Consider the following 18,409-nt stretch of genomic DNA (forward strand, 5'->3'; position numbering starts at 1 on the left):
CGGCAACGGCGGTGGACTCATCATCAATCCATCTGCTTCGTGGACAGAAGTGCCACTACTAAAACTCTATTACATACTACAGAGCACACCACTGGAACACAATCAATCCAAATTCGAACAGGTAACAAATCCACAATGACAACAGTTAACATGTATACCCCCCCACCCCCAGCACACTTCCAAACTCCTTTAGGCCTTACCTTAAACAAATTGCTGTCATCCCTAACCATATTCTGGTGGTGACTTCAACGCCAAGTCGTCGGCCTGGTATGTCAACACTATAACACAGTAACACAACACGCGTTCACACACAACAACAGTCTACTTACCCTCAAACAAGCAAACACACTTACAAATAATTTTGCACGAAGAAAGGCTTCCCCACAGACAGATACACATCCTTCATAGACAGCCAAACGAAACATTTAACCCATCACCTCCAGAACTCATCCGCCTGTGAAGCTGACAGCATAAGTAACATCCATCTAAAATACATTGGGCCACATGGCATACACGCACTCACCAACATTGCAAACTACAGCTATTGACTCAGGGCTATACCCGACATCTGGAAGCAAATGTTTTACGCAGACGACATAAAAATAACATGCACACAGCGTAACGCAGACAAAGCTGCAGAAATACTACAACCATACCCCGATACACTCAATACCTGGTTCACTACAAATAGACTCAAAATAGCCCTAACCAAATCTACAGCCACACTTCTCACCAGTCGGACAGAGGCACACCAATACATACCACGCCTCTATATTAACACACATACACCCAAGATTCTTGGCGTAACATACGATACACCCCTGCCATTCACATATTAGAAACATAAGGACCAAATGCACATCTTAACTTAACGCTCTTAAATCAATTGCAAGAACAACATTTGGGCAAAACGGACACTGATACTATAACATGCAAACAATGTATACACTCAGCGATGAATTATGAAACACCACTATACCGTTCAGACCACACAAAACAAAGCCCTAAAGACTATTATAGGCTGCACAAATACAACACCCACAGACCATTTACACCATGAAACGAAAGTCCTCATAGTCAAGGATCATCTTAACATGAGAACCACACAAACACCAGTCTCCACAAACACCACACTCAACACTACATTGCAGAACACACACATGCTAAAAGACGTAAAGTTAACAATCCTATACATCTCACAAATACTCTTCTTTTCCTCCACATCCACCAGCCTCCAGAAGGATATCCATAATCATATCACTCACTGCTCCATCAACAAATTGAATCCTCTCTCCCCCGAAAGGACAGAGTCCACCTGGCCAGATTGCGATGCGGCCACCATCCACCCTTCTAATTTACCAGAAGAAGCTGGACGACTTTATTGCAGACAACTGCTCAGGATGTAACACTTCACTCCATACTGCACAACACATTATGGAAGACTGCATTGTACACAATCATGCACGCCAACAACACAATATACTCTACAAAGGATTTGCCGGAAAACCCTATTTCAGCCGTGGCGTTCCTCAGGGAGACGGGACTATTCGGCCAGACAATGCAGTGATCGACAACAACAACTAATTTCGTTGGTCTTTTCTCATTTCATTCTTTCCATAGACCCAAATTATCCTGACATTTCCCCTTCATTGTTGTCATGTAAATGTGTTTCAGAAAACCCTTTAACCTATCAATGAGCTTACTTTGAATATTCATCTTCCTGTCATTGTGGAAGTACAAATATTTATAAATTACACTGGATTGGAGCTATGCTTGCGTAGTCTCATCGCTTGTCTCCACTTATCAAACTTGGATCTAAATTAATTTTTGTTGTCTAGATAACTGAAAGAAGCCCATGCCTTTGGACTCCTGAAAATATTAGATTTATTTTCATTCCGGCAACAAGCAGCGCAAACTATGACACTTCATCATATGCATTGTGATAGTATCACTAAGAAGGATATAAACGTGAAGTGTGTCACATATGGAAAGAATACAGTAGAGATGATAATGATGGAAGTAGAAGACAGAGATAAGAAGAGCAGAAAGTTTGTGATAAATTATGTGCCCCCGAAAACAGCCTCATGGGAAGAGAGTGAACATAAAAGTATGTTAGAGAACACAAAGATAGCATTAAACAAGATAATGGAAGATGGAGGAAAAATAGTTATGATGGGCGACTTTAATTGCAAAGAAATCTGCTGGGAAGAAATGACAGTAAAGGGTGGAGACGGCTCATGGGGAAACGCTCTACTTGAGATGATTACTGACCATACAATGACACAATGGATACAGGAGAACACTAGGTATAGAAATGAAGAGCCATCGAGACTAGACCTAATAATTACATCTGAACCTAGAATAGTGGACAAGATTGAATATAAAACACCAATAAGTAAAAGTGACCACATATTGATTGAACTGGAACTTAATGAAGAAAAATATATGAAAAGAAATGAACAATATAGAAAAGGAAGAATGATGTATGAAAAAACAAACTTTGATAAAATAAGAGAATTCTTTCAACAAGAAAACTGGGAAGAAATATACAAAGAAGAAACAACAGTAGAAGAGAAATGGAATATTTTGACAAAAAATTACAAAAAAGGAGTGGAAAAGTATGTCCCAAGACAAAAACAAGAAAAAGAATATGTAAAATGCTGGTACAACAAAAGTTGTAGGGAGTTAAAAGACAAAAAGAGACAAAGCCTGGACCAGATGGAAAAAAGACAGAAGACCTGAAAAATGGAAAATATATACCTGTTATAGAAATGAATATGTACAAACGTGCAGAGAGGAAAAGAGAAAATATGAAAAAGATGTAATAGAAAAGTGTAAAGATCAACCAAAACTATTCTACAGATTTGTAAACAATAAACTGAAAAACAAACAAGACTTGGAGAAATTAAGACAAGGGGGAGTTGAATACACTGAGGAAATGGAAATGGCGGAAATTATGAACAAACATTTTAAATCGGTGTTTACAAGGGAGAACATACAACCTGAAGAGAACGAATGGAAAGAGAAAGTCCCCCCTATGGAAGAAATAGAAGTAACAAAGAATGAAATATTGACACACTTGAGTAATCTTGATGTCAGAAAATCGCATGGACCAGATGAAATAGCAAACTGGATTCTGAAAGAATGCAGGAATGAACTGGCAGACAAAATACATAGCATACTAAACAGTTCCTTGAAAGAAGGAAAAGTTACAGAAGATTGGAAAAAAGCAAATATAGTACCTATATATAAAGGAGGAAATAAAGAAGAACCTACCAACTATAGACCAGTCTCTCTAACAAGTACAATAGCAAAAATTTGTGAAAGAATTATCAAAAGTAGATGGGTAAAATATTTAGAAAAAAACAAAGTGTTAAATCCAAGGCAATTTGGATTCAGACAAGGACGATCATGCATCACCAATTTAATATGTTTCTATTCAAGGCTAATAGATATAATACAAGAAAGAGATGGATGGGCGGACTGCGCATTTCTAGACCTAAAGAAAGCGTTTGACAAAGTACCACATAAGAAGTTGCTTAAGAAATTAGAAACTGAAGGAGGAATACAGGGCAAACTGCTAAATTGGATGGAAGACTTTTTGCAAGAAAGAAAAATGAGAGTAGTGATAAGGGACCAGCACTCAAAATGGGATGAAGTAATAAGTGGTGTTTCGCAGGGAACAGTTCTGGCCCCAATAATGTTTGCTATATATATTAATGATATGGATGAAGGAATTGAAAGCTATATGAGCTTCTTTGCAGATGATGCAAAACTACTGAAAAGAGTGAAAACTGAAGAAGATTGTGAATCACTACAGAGAGATCTAAATAAAGTACAGGAATGGAGTAGGAAGTGGGAGATGGAGTTCAATACAAAAAAGTGTAGTACAATGGAATTTGGAAAAAGCAAAAACAGAATAACAGGAGCATATAAATTGGGAGAAGAAGGAATAAAAAAAGTAGAAAATGAGAAGGACCTGGGAGTCATTGTTATGAATAATATGTCACCTGAGAAACATATAAATAAGATTTTTGGAGAAACTTATAATTTAATAAGAACAATCAAAGTTGCATTTACATACCTGGATGAAGAAATGGTGAAGAAAATCCTAATCACCCTGATAAGACCAAGATTGGAATATGCAGCAACGATATGGTCACCAAGTACAAAAAAAATGTATAAAAAATCTTGAAAGAATACAAAGAGCAATTACAAAATTGGCACCAACACTCTCAAAACTATCATATGAAGAGAGACTACAAAAACTTGAACTACAGACACTAGAGCAAAGAAGAGAGAGAGGAGATTTGATAGCTATTTACAGAATCATGAAAGGCATGGAAATTACTGATAGAGAGAATCTGATAAAATGGGATGACAGAAATACAAGAGGACACGGAAAGAAAATAAAAAAAGACAGCTATAGAAGAGATTTGAAAAAGAACAGCTTTCCTCACAGAGTAATAGACAGTTGGAACAAATTAGATGAGAAAGTGGTGTGTGCAAAGACAATACATGAATTTAAAAATAGTTTAGATAAAATGAGATATGAAGACGGGGCCCTACGAGCATAGCTCCCCTTCCCGTAAGATACAACTAGGTAAATACACATTAACGTGCTTATTCCAGTGTTTTATTTTCTTCTTTATTCTTGTTCTGTCTTTAGACGTCCACCGTCAAGGCCAATTGGAAAGTCCGCCACTTTCCTTTTCATGATGCTTCTCTCTTGAGGCTCAGCTGGGATGGTATGCTATTGCTGTTAGCTGTCAGAGGTGCAGGTGCATGCCGATTGCCAAATAGGTGGCTCATGTGGGACCCGTTATAGAAACCTGTCTAAAGCTCTCCTGAGGGCTTTCACCAGAGTTCCACAAGGATTTTTTTTTTTTTTTTTTTTTTTTTTTTTTTTAAGGCTATCGACCTATAAGGGGGTCATTAAACCTGGCGTGAATTTTTAGTTTCGACGTGTTCTATATGGGGTGGAGGTAGTCAAAAGGAATTATTACTATTATTAATTATCTATAGTTTCAAAGATTTAGTGGACTACTGAACACACCCTGAAAATATCTGATTATATTACCAACGGTATTTAGAAATGTACGACTCATCGAGATGATTCACGTATCACTTGTAATTGAAAAATAGAAAACACTATCAGTATTTGTTCTACTATGCTATCTTAAAATAATTTTAGTGAGGGATAACCTTGAGTTGAAAATTAAATTAAATAAAGTTGAGCCTATAACCGCCCTAAAGATTTTTTTTTTTTTAAGGAATACTTGTTTAAAGTTTGCAGTAATGAAACATGATTGCAATTTTGCTTAATATACTACATGTTATCGTAATGTGAATTGAAAAGTAGAAGGCTGTCCGCAGAGGTAAACTGCACGAGATAGTGCACATTTCAAAATTGCAGTGATGGGCGTGTTACGGGCAGGTAGTGCGTTACCGAAAAATCTGCGCATGTGTACATACAGTACATATACATGTACGCAGTAACGCGGACCGCTCTAAGGAAATTAAAATCGGTAATGCAATGACGTAAATGCAGGCCAGATTTTTCGGTAACGCACTACCTGTCCATCGGTAACGCGCCCAGCTCTGCAAAATTGAGACAACCGAAAGGGAGGCAGAAACAACGCGTCGTAGTCATGGATTAGGCCAGTGTTTCATAGGCAAAACACAGACCGTCTTCTGTTTACAAAGATGTTTACGGGTAACAATGCAATCAGACTCAAGTAGCAAGGCTCCTACACCCTCAGCGGCCAAGGAAAACATGTTGGAAAAGGAGCTTTTGAAAGCAGTGACGGTTTATTGGCAGATCAAAGTTCAACAGTCAAAGAACCCCATTTTTGATAATGGATACACAAGAATGTTTAGCTTGATCATGAATATAACTTTGTGAATAAGAAAAAACACAACTTGTTTAGATAAACAAATAAAATTATGTTGTAAAGTTGTTTTTTAAGTATAAGGTATACTTCCTCTGGTTTATGTCGGTATTTCCAAACCTTTTATTGGATTAGCACACAAGCTTTTGTTAGCTCCCTCCCTCACCCCTACCAAATTAAATTCAGATTGTTAGAAATAATAAATTTGTCTTGTATTGCAAAGTCTTGATGGGTTCGTTCGAAAATACTTTCACAAATAAGACACACTGGTTGTGGATTTTTAGAAGTAAATTCAGACTTCAAGTATTATACACTACATTAACTACATTTTCCCTTTTTCGACATGATAATGGGTAAACTAAAGCACAAAAAATAAACTAAACTCCGATACCAAAAAGTTTCACGAATAGCGACAGCCTGCAATCACCACCAACTGTTTGACTACTACAGTACAAAGCCCACTGAAGCCTACTGAAACCTACAGGGGGAACGTGGCAATTTATGAACTTATGAAATAAATGTTATTGTTACATTGCTGATATTTTTGTTATGATAAACTGATAGACTACCGTGGTGGTGAAAAAATACTGATCTATTTAGAAATAATTTTAGAATTTACTCCATGAGAGAAAGCGGTTCTACTTTCCGCGGCGGAATGAATGGCGCATGGCTTGATTTTTTTTTCTGGGAGGGGGGGCATTAACCTTGCAAACGGTGCTCCCAGGTGCAGGGTAATTACAGTACCTCGTTGTAGGGTAATTGGAGCGCTATCAGGGTAAGAGGGTAGAATATGGAAATGAACAGAATTTTACCACTGCAAAACTCACAGAAATTTAGATATTTAGTTTAGAGAGAGGGGAAGAGGAGGGGGAGGGGTTCTGCAAAGGGGTCCGTTCAATAGTGCTGGGATACCGCTAATTTCAATATCGAAATTGTTGGTGAACAACAATACAGTTACCGAAATTACCGACAGTTTACCGGTAAAAGACTCGTGAGGTAGTAGTGACGTCACAAGTTCGAGTCGAGTTCGAAAAATCAATGTTTTTGTCCTTTAATAAGCTATATCTCTGGTTCTATTTTACATATTATTTTTATTGTTATGTCATTGTAAAGGGAAAAGGTCATACTTTTGGTGCTACTATAGTATGCTATCTAGTATCTACCGCGCGAGTGAGTGAATGGAGGGTGGGTGTGGTGTATACATTTTCGTTCGTCTGTCTGCATGCATGGGTTCATGTTTGGAGGTGGTAGTGGTAGGCAGCTACCGGTGAAGTTACAGGTTTTATCCAACAACCTTAACGATAGCTTACCGGCAAACATTCTGCTACCGTTAAAGCTTCGTTAACCGGCGACTCGATAAGCATAACATTCAGAGAGGGGTAAGCACGTCTCGGCTTGGTGGTACTGAGTGACGGTAGTGACGGGCCCAGTACCCGGCTAATTTTACCGGTTAAACGTTTACCATTAAGCAAGTATGTACCGCGAAGGTCTCGGTCATTTTTTGTACCATTAAAACAGTTTTTCGGCACTTTTTTAATTTCTCAATAGAATTAATGTTATTTCTGTGATCAGCATACGAAACTGTATTAATTGTGAAAGTTTCATAATAAAAAATTCCGCGTCGCCAAACGAAGACCCATATATGTGTGTGTGTATATATATATATATATATTGTATATATATATATATATATATATATATATGTATATATATATATATAATATATATAATGTATATATATATATATATATATATATGGATCTACTAAGGAACGACTGCTTTTCGTTGATAGAGGATGAATTAACAGACCGTGGGTGTATTAAATTCAACACCAAACAGTTTCGATATTACATCCACACACTTGAATCTGATAACGGACCGCATATACAAACTTGACCAGGAGCAACCGAACATTTATGAACTGTGGCAACATGATTGGATAGGAAGTATACGTGAGTACTACACTTTATACTATTTCATTACTGACCACGTTATGGTAATATTGCTTGCGTACATATGATCATAATAAGATATTAACAAACAGGGTAATTTTAAAGCAAACAGGATAATTTTAAGGCGAATTTAGTGTAAAATAGGCAACTCAACCAGGCAGCACTGCTTGCGGATGGTCCGCAATACACGGATGCCATTGTGGTTTTGGAAACTTACTTTTTTCATCCAGATGTTAATTAACAGCGGAGGAAAATGAAATAAACAAGATATTATACTTTAAAATGTGTGCACAAAATCATTTGACAGATGCTAAGTCGCAGCACAGGGCCACTTGCCACATTGCTTGCTTGTACGTGTCTCTTCTGTTCTCATTTTCATTACAATTTCTCATCATAATAAATATACATCAAATGAGCCTCAATGAAAAATATGAGGAGCCTATACCAGAAAGCATGTAGCTGCAGCTTGAGGCATGACCCTTGCCCTAAGCCTTTGGGCTGTTGGGGCAAATAACAGTCACAGCTGGGAACCAGAGAAGTGTGATTCAGTTTAACATTGTGAAACTCCCCCTCCCCCATTCAAGAGGTTAGGACGGTGTCCGTTATATAGGGATTTGTAGGATGGAATTTCATGAACCTCGGCATTGATTCAATCCGCTGGTGGTGGAGTTCGAACCGCTATCCCCTTAACCTCTGTTGCAAGCAGCGACGCCCTCATTAGCTCAGCCAATGATAACTGAACCCACAACTAAATAAATGCGAGACTTGCATTCTGATTGCACTACCAGCGCACAACACCATGAAAATTACATTAAGATTCGCATATTTCAGCCTGAGAACTGGATGAAGTATATGCAACCAGGTGTTGCAAATGTAAAAGCTTCCTTCGCATAAAATGTCCCACAGCTCCCAGGTTGGCAACACCAACAGCCACCAGGTTGGCCCATAAGCCACACTTTTGCCACTTAATAAAGAATGATTATCACTTTTTACTTTTACTATCCCTCCATTCTGCTAGCTTTCTTAAATCACTCATTGCTCCATCAACAAATTGAAAGAAAATACACTGCTGATCCCTCTTGAATCATCTCTCCCCCGAAATGACGGAGTCCACTTGGCCAATACGTGCGGCCATCATCCAGCCCTTCTAAGTTACCAGAAAAGGAGGATGACCGCATCGCAGATAACTGTCAAGGATGCAACACTTCCCCTTACTATTCAACACATTATGGAAGACGACTGCATTGCACTCAATCACCCACGCCAGCAACACAATATAAGGGATTTGTAGGAAAACCCCATTCCACCTGTGGCGTTCCTCATGGAGGAGGGGCTGTTCGGCAACTCCTGTTATATGGTGGAAAACGCCTTTTGGTACATGTATCATCATTATTATTAATAATATTATTATCATCATCATTAATACTGTATATGAAGAACGTGATAATGACCCGATAGTCCAAAAAAAGAATAATGGAGATGTTTACTGAAGTGAAAAGTGACATTTTTGGCATAAGATGCGGTTTAATTGAATTTTTTTTCTTGTGTGCTGAGTAAAGACACAGCAACACAAAAGGAAACCTAGAAGAAAAAATGTACATTTTCTCGCGTTCTTGTCGTGCGATTAAAAAACAAAACTATCAATCGTAGCAATAGAAAATTAAGGGGGAACTGAAGTTCCTAAATGATTGTGCATGGAATGACAAGAATCAAGGACTACAATCAAGGTTTAAAACATGTAATGATATTATTTCAATATTATACGCGAATTACTAGTGAAATTATATAGATAGATTAGAAACATGAATTTCAGTTGCCTTGATCCATGGAGTTCCAACGAAGTCAGTTTCTGCAATAACCCTAGTTAAACCGTTACAAGATTCTGTCACAACTTTGGGTTGTGACACACGGCCTACTATTTCTTCTCATTTTCTTACGTCTGCTCTCAAACCAGTTACCAAATACTTTCGCTCACGGGCCTAGCCGACGCAAGCTCCACAGTTTTTCGTCTCCTTTCAGCCCTTTTCGACTATCAATTCCCTCTACTCCTTGGAATCACCGGAACTCTTAAGGGCTCTACCAACTACATCTTGATAATTTTCCTTCTCCTTATCCTCATTAACTATTGTGCCAATTTGACAATCAATTACAACGCCTTAACTAATTTGAGAGACTTCTAATTGCTCAGGAAAACCCTCCCCCCGCCCTTTAGTTCTAGGTGTCTACATATGCCTGCGAGCAAAGACACGAATGTTCAATATTAAGTGTGGGATTTCACAACCTCTCAGGTTTACTATTCCTTCTTGTAGTTGTAAGGTGCTACTTTATAAATAGAATTAGGGTTGATTCACACTATCGGTCCGGTCGCGCTCCGCTCTCGGTTCTGAGGTATTCAGGGTTGATTCACACTATCGGTCCGGTCACGCTCCGCTCTCGGTTCTGAGGTATTCACACCATCGGTCCGCTCTCGTTCCCGTCATCCCCCCTCCCTCGACACCAGTAGAAGTCTTACCATCAGTTACGAAGAATGTGTGACTTTTCTGACGCCGAGTTGGCAATAATCGCTATTGCACTTGATGAAGAAGAAGAAGGAAAACAAAATAGAAAAAGAAAGAGATTGTGGATTCATCCTATGTTGCAAGATAGGAAGACTGAAGAATTTCATACTCTGTATCCTCGTCTTATTGATGATGAGAGTAAATTCCACAGCTATTTCAGAATGAACAAAGGAACATTTGAGAAAATACTATCCAAAATTGAGGATGACCTGAAATGTACAAAAAGATGCTGCACTTCCTGGCACTGATGTGCTTGCACCATACGTTATAGTGGGAGATGAGGCTTTCCCGCTGAAGAGAAATTTGAATAGGCCCTACCCAGGTTCACAGACTGAACATAAGGTAGAGAAGAGGATTTTTAATTATAGATTATCTAGAGCCAGGAGGATAGTTGAGTGTACATTTGGTATTCTAGTGCAAACCTTCAGAATATATTTAAGGAAACTTAAAGCCATGCCTTCTAACGTTAATGCAATCATTACACAACATGCATACTTCACAATCTGATACACCCAAATGCCGTTGCATTACCAGATACTGTTGTCATGCCTCCATCAAACACAGTACGTCCAATGAGAGGAAGAGGGGGAAATGCTACAAAGGAGGCTTTTGGCGTGAGAGAAACATTGAAAGATTATTTCAGCTCCCCAGCTGGTTCAATGCCTTGGCAAAATGATAAAATATAAGTAGACAAACAAACTTGGGTAGGAATATTTGTTGAGTGAGCTAAGGAGATGCATTTCCGCAGTGGATAATAGGTTGTTATTATACATATGGAATTTCTTTCTTCGGTTAATAATGTGTATTTTTTTTCTCTCAGTACCTTGGCAATATGATAAGTATGCAAGCCTTATTGTATAGGAAAACTGTTTAGTGAGGATAGGAAATGCATTTCCATAGTGGACATTAGGCTATTGTATGGAATTTCTTACCTTCACAACCCAGCTGCCTGCTTATTTCAACACAGCTTCTTCTTTTCGCCACGTTATCACTGCAGTGCAGCAAAGTCAGGTCATACAGCTCTGGTTTACCTTTTGACTAATTCTATTAGCATTTCATCTGAATCCACAAAATTAAAGTAAGTTTTGTAGGTTATATTTTATTCAGTTGGTGCTTATGTATATCCTCGCTGTACGCATTGTCATTGTATCAGTGATAAATAAAAAGAAAACGTATTTTTATAATTTTTCTAACTTTCTCATGATCTCATTGTGGTGTTTCCTTTGGATTATCCATGGTTTGGTAGGACAGAAGGTAACACTACTTGCTTATATGAAGGCTGAATCTCGACTGGAGTGGAGCAGGAGGAGCAGGACCGTGGCAACTGAGTTCACACTGGCGCTCACAGTCCGGTCACGCTCCGCTCTCGCTCCAGTAAAAATATCTTTTGACGGAACCGTGACCGGAGCGAGAGCGCATGTGTGAATGCTTCCATTGAAATTAATGAGACAATATTGGACCGGACCGAGAGCGGAGCGCGACCGGACCGATAGTGTGAATCAAGCCTTAGTGTATTTCATCCAAGAGTTACCGTTCGAATTGGTTCTAACGGTTTCACTCCCCCCCCCTGCGCGCTTGCCATTTATTGTTTAGGCTAGTTTTAATTACACTAGTTAGGATCATATCTTCCACTCTCGTGAGTAGTGACTACCCTCAAGGAACAATTAGAACTGTTTCAACTTCCACATAAACATTGCACGGCACCCCCTACGGAACTATTGAGTTGACATTGCGAAAAACGGCATCGGTGTATGCCATGCAGTATGGGAGGCAGTTGAGAGGTCAGTGCTTGACCGGCAGTGCAGATTGGGTTCACAGAGAGTGAGGTGGGACACACGTGTCCTCGGAAGGTCCAAATGTGCATCATTCTCTCGTAGAGTGGTCACTGCGAATTCCACTCACTAATACGAACTGTTTAATCACCGTCAATCATACACGGCTGATTAATTATAAATGACTAGTGCCCTGAGAACTCGTGAATATCAGTGCCACGACATTCAGCTCCACCGTGACCAGGAACATGTCGGCGAAGAATGTCGCCTTCAGAGATTGCCCGACCTAAACGTTCTGCTGTATCGCCACTAGAGGGTACAAACGCCCCCTTTCGGGACATCCTGCCCGGAAAGGAACTGGCATAATTACGGAGAGACGACTGCGTAACCGAGCCCAACTCCCGCCGGGAAGTGCTACCTCACGAGGTCAGTCAGTTCCCGCCGAGCTCAACCACAAAGGCATCCGCACCCTAGACGCACCCTGCCGGAACGAGGGACCCGCGCCTATTGGAAGACATCCCCGCAAACAGCAGAAGACGCTAAGAGAAGTAAAGAAAATGTCGACCTAGTGGTAAAGTAGTAGTTAGATGTCATAGGCTAGCGCAGGGAATTAGGTAGGATACATAAGTGAAATTAGGTTATCTGTTAAAATATCCCACTAAGTATTGGTGTATGGTTACTGTGTTTGATTGTAGAAATAATCTTAATAATTAAAATTCACAATAGGATGATCTGTTTGATTAGCCTAGGACAGTCTAGTTAATGAGTTGCCCCCCCCCCCCTTCTTTGACTTATGTACACGCGCGCCGAGAAGGGAGCGCGCGTGGTCCCGGTCGGTGACTCAAATCTCCTGGACTTGGGCTTCTCACTGCAGCTATCCATCCCCCTTCATCTCACCTAAGGTAGGTATTTCCCACGCCCCACAACCTCCACTTCCTCCTTCCACTGTCCAGGGATTTTGTGACAGATACCAACGATAATATAAATTGCACTATTTAAGTTTACAACTTATGACCTGTAATGTTTTCCTGACCACCTGTCATTTTATGAAAGAATAAACCCAATCGCACTGATATTTTCGACGTTCTTGCGTTTAGAGCACAGTAATAGGTTAGGCGGCAAATGTATACATTTTGAAAATATATAATAATAACAATAATATAGTAATTTGGTCGGGCGTATTTTCATAGGCGGACGGGTACGATCAGCAATCATTTCTTGTGGCCTTATCACAGGAAGAAGACGAACAACGGCTGAAAAAGGAAGATCAAGTCCACTAACAAGATCCGCTAATCTTATTTTGCCTTCTTTCACCAGTTTTTCTTTCTTGTATCCATTAACGGATGGCATATCCAATATACTCCTTGTATTTTTCAGCGTTTTCACATTGTTCACGTGCTTTATTGTTTCTGCATGTCTTTCAATTTCTGGTTTTACTGCTTTGCAGTGATAAAAAAAAAAGTGATCCTTTACAGTTTTTACTCTACCAGCCCTGGAAGGTCACATCACTTTCGCACTTTTCACTGTACTTTTGAGTGTAGGGTGTAACTTTACTTTTAATGTGTTGTGTGTTGTCAACTTGGTTCCTACCAATTCGTGTCTCATCATGGTCAGACTCGTCCCCGTGTGGGTCGGCAAAGTTCCTCCACGCTAACCAGAGGGCGTTTAGCTCGAGAGTGCCAGGTGCCAATACCCATCTAAATATTAATACTTAGACGACCCCTGAAGGAAGAAAGGAGTACAACAGATATCCGAAGAAGGAATAATGGGAATGGGAAAGCTAGCAAGAAAATAGGAAATGAAATAGTAGTGTAGAAACTGGCAGCAGTTCCCGCTAGCGCTGGTCATTATTTAAAAGATAGGCCCACGTGGCATACAGGCACTCCTGATCAACATTTTTATTTCCTGTGACGCTAATGCCACACTTGACACCGTTTAGTTGAATTGCAGTAAATTTGGTGGAAATTATGAGGTGACATCTGCAAATTAGCCAGATTAGATTATTATTGTTTTATTATGTAGTTTCATAGCATATATTAATCTTTTGAATCCAACTGGCACTACAATTCCAGTTTTCTATTAGATGGATTACAAGTACATAATTCAATCTTTATGCAGACTTGGTCAAAGGAAATGTCTTGTAATGTTATGTGGTTTATCAACGCAATGGCAGATCAAAAGGAAACATCAATATTCATGATGACTGATTCAGATTTCTCCAGTATGTACGAATTTCAAACACAACCGAAACCAGCTTTACAGATATATAAGGCTAACAGAAAAAATTAATTACACTTAAATAATTCATAATTTCTGACGGAAGAATTTATTCGTTTTTCTTTTTGGAAGCTGACCATAAAATAGAACCAACACCTCTCTTGCATTTCAATAGCAACCACACGACGACAAAGACGACGACATGAAGGAGGAAGATTACATCAATGAGGAGGAACTCTGTCCATGACAAATGACGACCTGGACACTCTAGTGAAGGTGCCCCTTGATGGCGAATCACGTACTCTGTCCACCAAACAGCCCGATCAACAGGACTGTCCTTCTTGTCACGGAACACAAGTGATGTCGCGGCCACACGTTGTGAGTACCTGTTCACAAAGTTAGGTTCAAAATCACAGACTGTTGAGGATTAAAACCTATGTGGAGTGGAGATTAAGGATGAACAAAACCGTGAGGACACATGGAAAATAAATTACGGTGGCATGCATGAAGGTGATATATTTGAGCAAATAAAGATTTTATCCTAAAGAATGAGATCTGTCAACCGATCCATTGTCCCTGATCTCTCTTGCAGAAGACCTGTAGTCTTCAAGTAACTTATAGCATGAGAAAGTTACTAAAAACCAATTAATTTGTATAATATTAAACCGCCATATATCAATAAGACCTATCATCACAATTTTGGAAATAAAACAAATTATGCATGTCCCTTCTGCCAGTCTGCCTCACACAAGATCAAGCACATATTTGTAAATTATTCAGCACTGTCAGCATAATGACACGACTACAATACAGGGGGTTCCAGAAATATATGTCACAATCTAAGAACTTGTATATCATGAACTACAAATGGTAGCAAGATGAAACTGGTACCATTTAAAACCCAAAATTCCTGTTTTTTTCTGTTAATCCCTTTATGGATCGGACATTCCGGAGGAACTGATCGCGTGCTCCTGCAATCCCCATAGGTCTCCACATCTCACTCCATGCAATTTCTTCCTCTGGGGGTATTTGAAAGGCTTAGTGTATGTACCTACCCTTCCCAGGGACGTGGATGACCTGAAGACTTGAATAACAGAAGCCTTGGCAATCATCAACAATGCTATGCTAGGTCGTATTTGGCAAGAAATGGATTATCGTTTGCATGTGTGCCATGTAACCCAAGGCACACGCATCGAACATCTTTAAAATAATAAAATAATTTCTTACACTTTTGTATACATATATCTTGTACAGAAACTTGAAATGATAAGCTTTCAGGATATATAAATAAAAAAAGTTATATCCTCAACAGTTATTAAGATATAAAATCTCATAATGTGACATATACTTATGGAACACCCTGTATATTTGGGCTGGAGGACATTTTGCAAGAAGGTTACATGATGACCAGTAAGCTAAAGTGAATATCATCAAATATATTACATTTAACTTCCAATATAGCTAATATGTAAAGGTAACTACTAGTATGCACATATATATATATATATATATATATATATATATATATATATATATATATATATATATATATATATATATATATATATATATATATACATCTAATTCTAGTCTCCAGACTGCTTACAGGTTAAGGTCCAGGCAGGTACAAGTCCCACAAAAAAAAAAGAGAGAGAAAAAAGTCTAAAGTTAAATTATTCTAAGTCCAAAACAACAGTCACAAAACTGTCAGAACAAAAACTCACAAACCTTTTATCTTCAATGATTTCTTTAAGTTTGCTGACAAAAACATCCACAGTGAAGTCTTCCCACCGCAGGCATAAACCATACCCCTTAGCACTGATCATGTCACAATTCCGTGGCTGGTCTCCAAAGATTGGTAGCGCCAGAAGGGGTGTGCCATGATAGATGCCCTCTTGGGTGCTCATCATACCCCCATGGGTAATAAACACTTTCACTTTTTCCTGAGCTGATAATCACCAAAAGAATAAAGAACACAATAGATAGAGTCTACAATGATTTGGTCTTCATTGGTAAAAGAAATCCAGTAAATTATGCAATATAACTATAATAAATAAATCAGCCATGTAATAGCTAAGATGATATTCAAATGTCCTTACTACTCATGAAAAGGTTATCAGAACAGGTTTAATAATGACTACATTGAGGTTTCACATGGCTGAATAAAACTGCTCAATGTTGCCTCAAATTTCCCTGACTGAAAACCCATAACCTCACAGCAGATGGCAATGGTCATTTGGCCCTCCCACAGACCCCTCTGGGAATAGAATTTAGAATTAATTCTGCACCATGATAGTAGGAGACTGTTTCTGTGTTACTAGATTATAGTAGTAAGAGGAAGAGAGTGGGTGCCGGTTGTGTGCTCTCCCTTTAGGAAAAGGTAGAAGAAATACATTCAAAGTTTATAGAGATCTTGGGTTCAGTCAGATGGATTTTGAAAATGAGTGACAAGGAGATGATCCTCTCTGATATCCATCTCACAGAACACTAGGTAGGTACCCATCATTGGTCCCTTGTATAGAAATAATTAGAATAATATACATATGACTAGAATTACAGTAAAGTTATGACCATGGTGTGGACTATGGAACAATGATGGGTACCTGCATGAAGTGGTCCTACAAGTTGGATGGCATAAAGTCCTCTCTCTTCTGCCCATCTTCAAAACCCATAGACTTCCTCACTTCCATTTGGAAGAACAGCCCCATAGGGCTCACAAAGGTCTCTGTCAACTTTCTATTTCCTCCACACAAAAAAACAAACAATTATCCGGTAATGACGGCTTCTTTTTTACTACTACAACCTGGTGGCAGATAAATAGTTCCACACTTGTACAACACCGACACAAGAGAGGTCCATGGAAGGGCATGGAATGCACCATATCACATAGCTGTCTTTGTATTTGAGTTCCAAGAGAAATTTGACTTCTGGAGCAAACTGTTCTCAAAAAAGTGTTCAAATTACATGTTGTTTGACCTCTGGAGAGATTGAATTCTGAAGTACTACTATATTGTAAAAGTTTTAGATACTCTCCCACTTGAAAAAGCTATAAGATAAATATCTATATACCAGTCTTCTTCTCTCATATAAGGGAGGTAGCCAAGTCAGAGGCATGCACCCACTCCCACGCAATCCACTTCCATCCACGACCTTTGTTTCCATCTCATCTTAGCTCATAAATGAAGGGTCATCCCGGTTTCTTGCCTACTGCCAGGGTCAGGAGCAATTCAGCAAGACACAGCACATTCATAGCAGGAGTGGTTCACTTAAATAGTGACAACCCCCCCTCTCCATCCCCTAATGTGGAAATTAGAGAAGACTGGGAGAAATCCCTTCAGGCTGCATCCATCAATATATCAACTATACACAACCATTCTCCACTTTCCCTATCCCCTCACTTCTCCCTTCCTTGCTTGACAGAGAAAATAGAAAAGGGGAGAAAATCCCTTCAGGATGCATCCAAATAATCATTTGTATACAGGCATTCTTCACTCACCCATATCTTTTGCTTTCTCCTTTTCTTACTCAACAGACATTCCCCAGTTGCTCAAGGCCCCTTTCACCCATCCATCCTCCTCATCCTCTGTTGTCCCGTCATGTTCACTTTGCCTTCCACACCTCTTGAAAATCTTTATTGACTTATTATTTCCATATGTCCAAACCATCCCAATAATCTTTCATCATTCCAATCTACTAGCTCCCTTTCCACCCCTCCTCTCCTCCTCAAGGTCCCATTCTTAGCTCACTTCTGTTTGTAGTGCATATCAGCAACACAGATTGTTAACTAAAAACTACTGTATCCAGATGTACTGATAATACTAAGCTGTGCATCAAAGCAAATGATTACTCAGATCCTTTGGATATTTATAAAGATTTAGACAAACTAGAGTAATGGATTGAAAAGTGGCTATGAAATCTGACTCAAGTGTAAAGCTGTGCACTAAAGTAGAAATATCAAGTGGAGAATGAAAAGGATTTTGGTGTAATTATTAATATGATTCTAGGATTGAAAGCTTAAG

The 18,409-nt window shown here is 39.1% G+C and overlaps 1 protein-coding gene across 1 annotated transcript in view; it reads right to left on the minus strand.

Moving 5' to 3' along the window:
• Positions 1-14,237: 14,237 nt before the first annotated feature.
• The window catches only part of LOC143029455 (UDP-glycosyltransferase UGT5-like), a 16,957-nt gene continuing 12,785 nt past the window's right edge, over positions 14,238-18,409 (minus strand). The window contains exons 7-8 of the mRNA XM_076192101.1: positions 16,119-16,338; positions 14,238-14,776 (exon numbers count right to left, since the gene is read on the minus strand). Of these exons, the coding sequence (XP_076048216.1) occupies positions 14,500-14,776; positions 16,119-16,338 (497 nt within the window). The 3' untranslated portion in view covers positions 14,238-14,499. The remainder of the gene's footprint in view (positions 14,777-16,118; positions 16,339-18,409) is intronic.

Source organism: Oratosquilla oratoria, chromosome 11 (genome assembly GCF_046742065.1).
Source record: "Oratosquilla oratoria isolate Oo_2021 chromosome 11, ASM4674206v1, whole genome shotgun sequence".
In the NCBI taxonomy this organism is placed as follows: Eukaryota; Metazoa; Arthropoda; class Malacostraca; order Stomatopoda; family Squillidae; genus Oratosquilla; species Oratosquilla oratoria.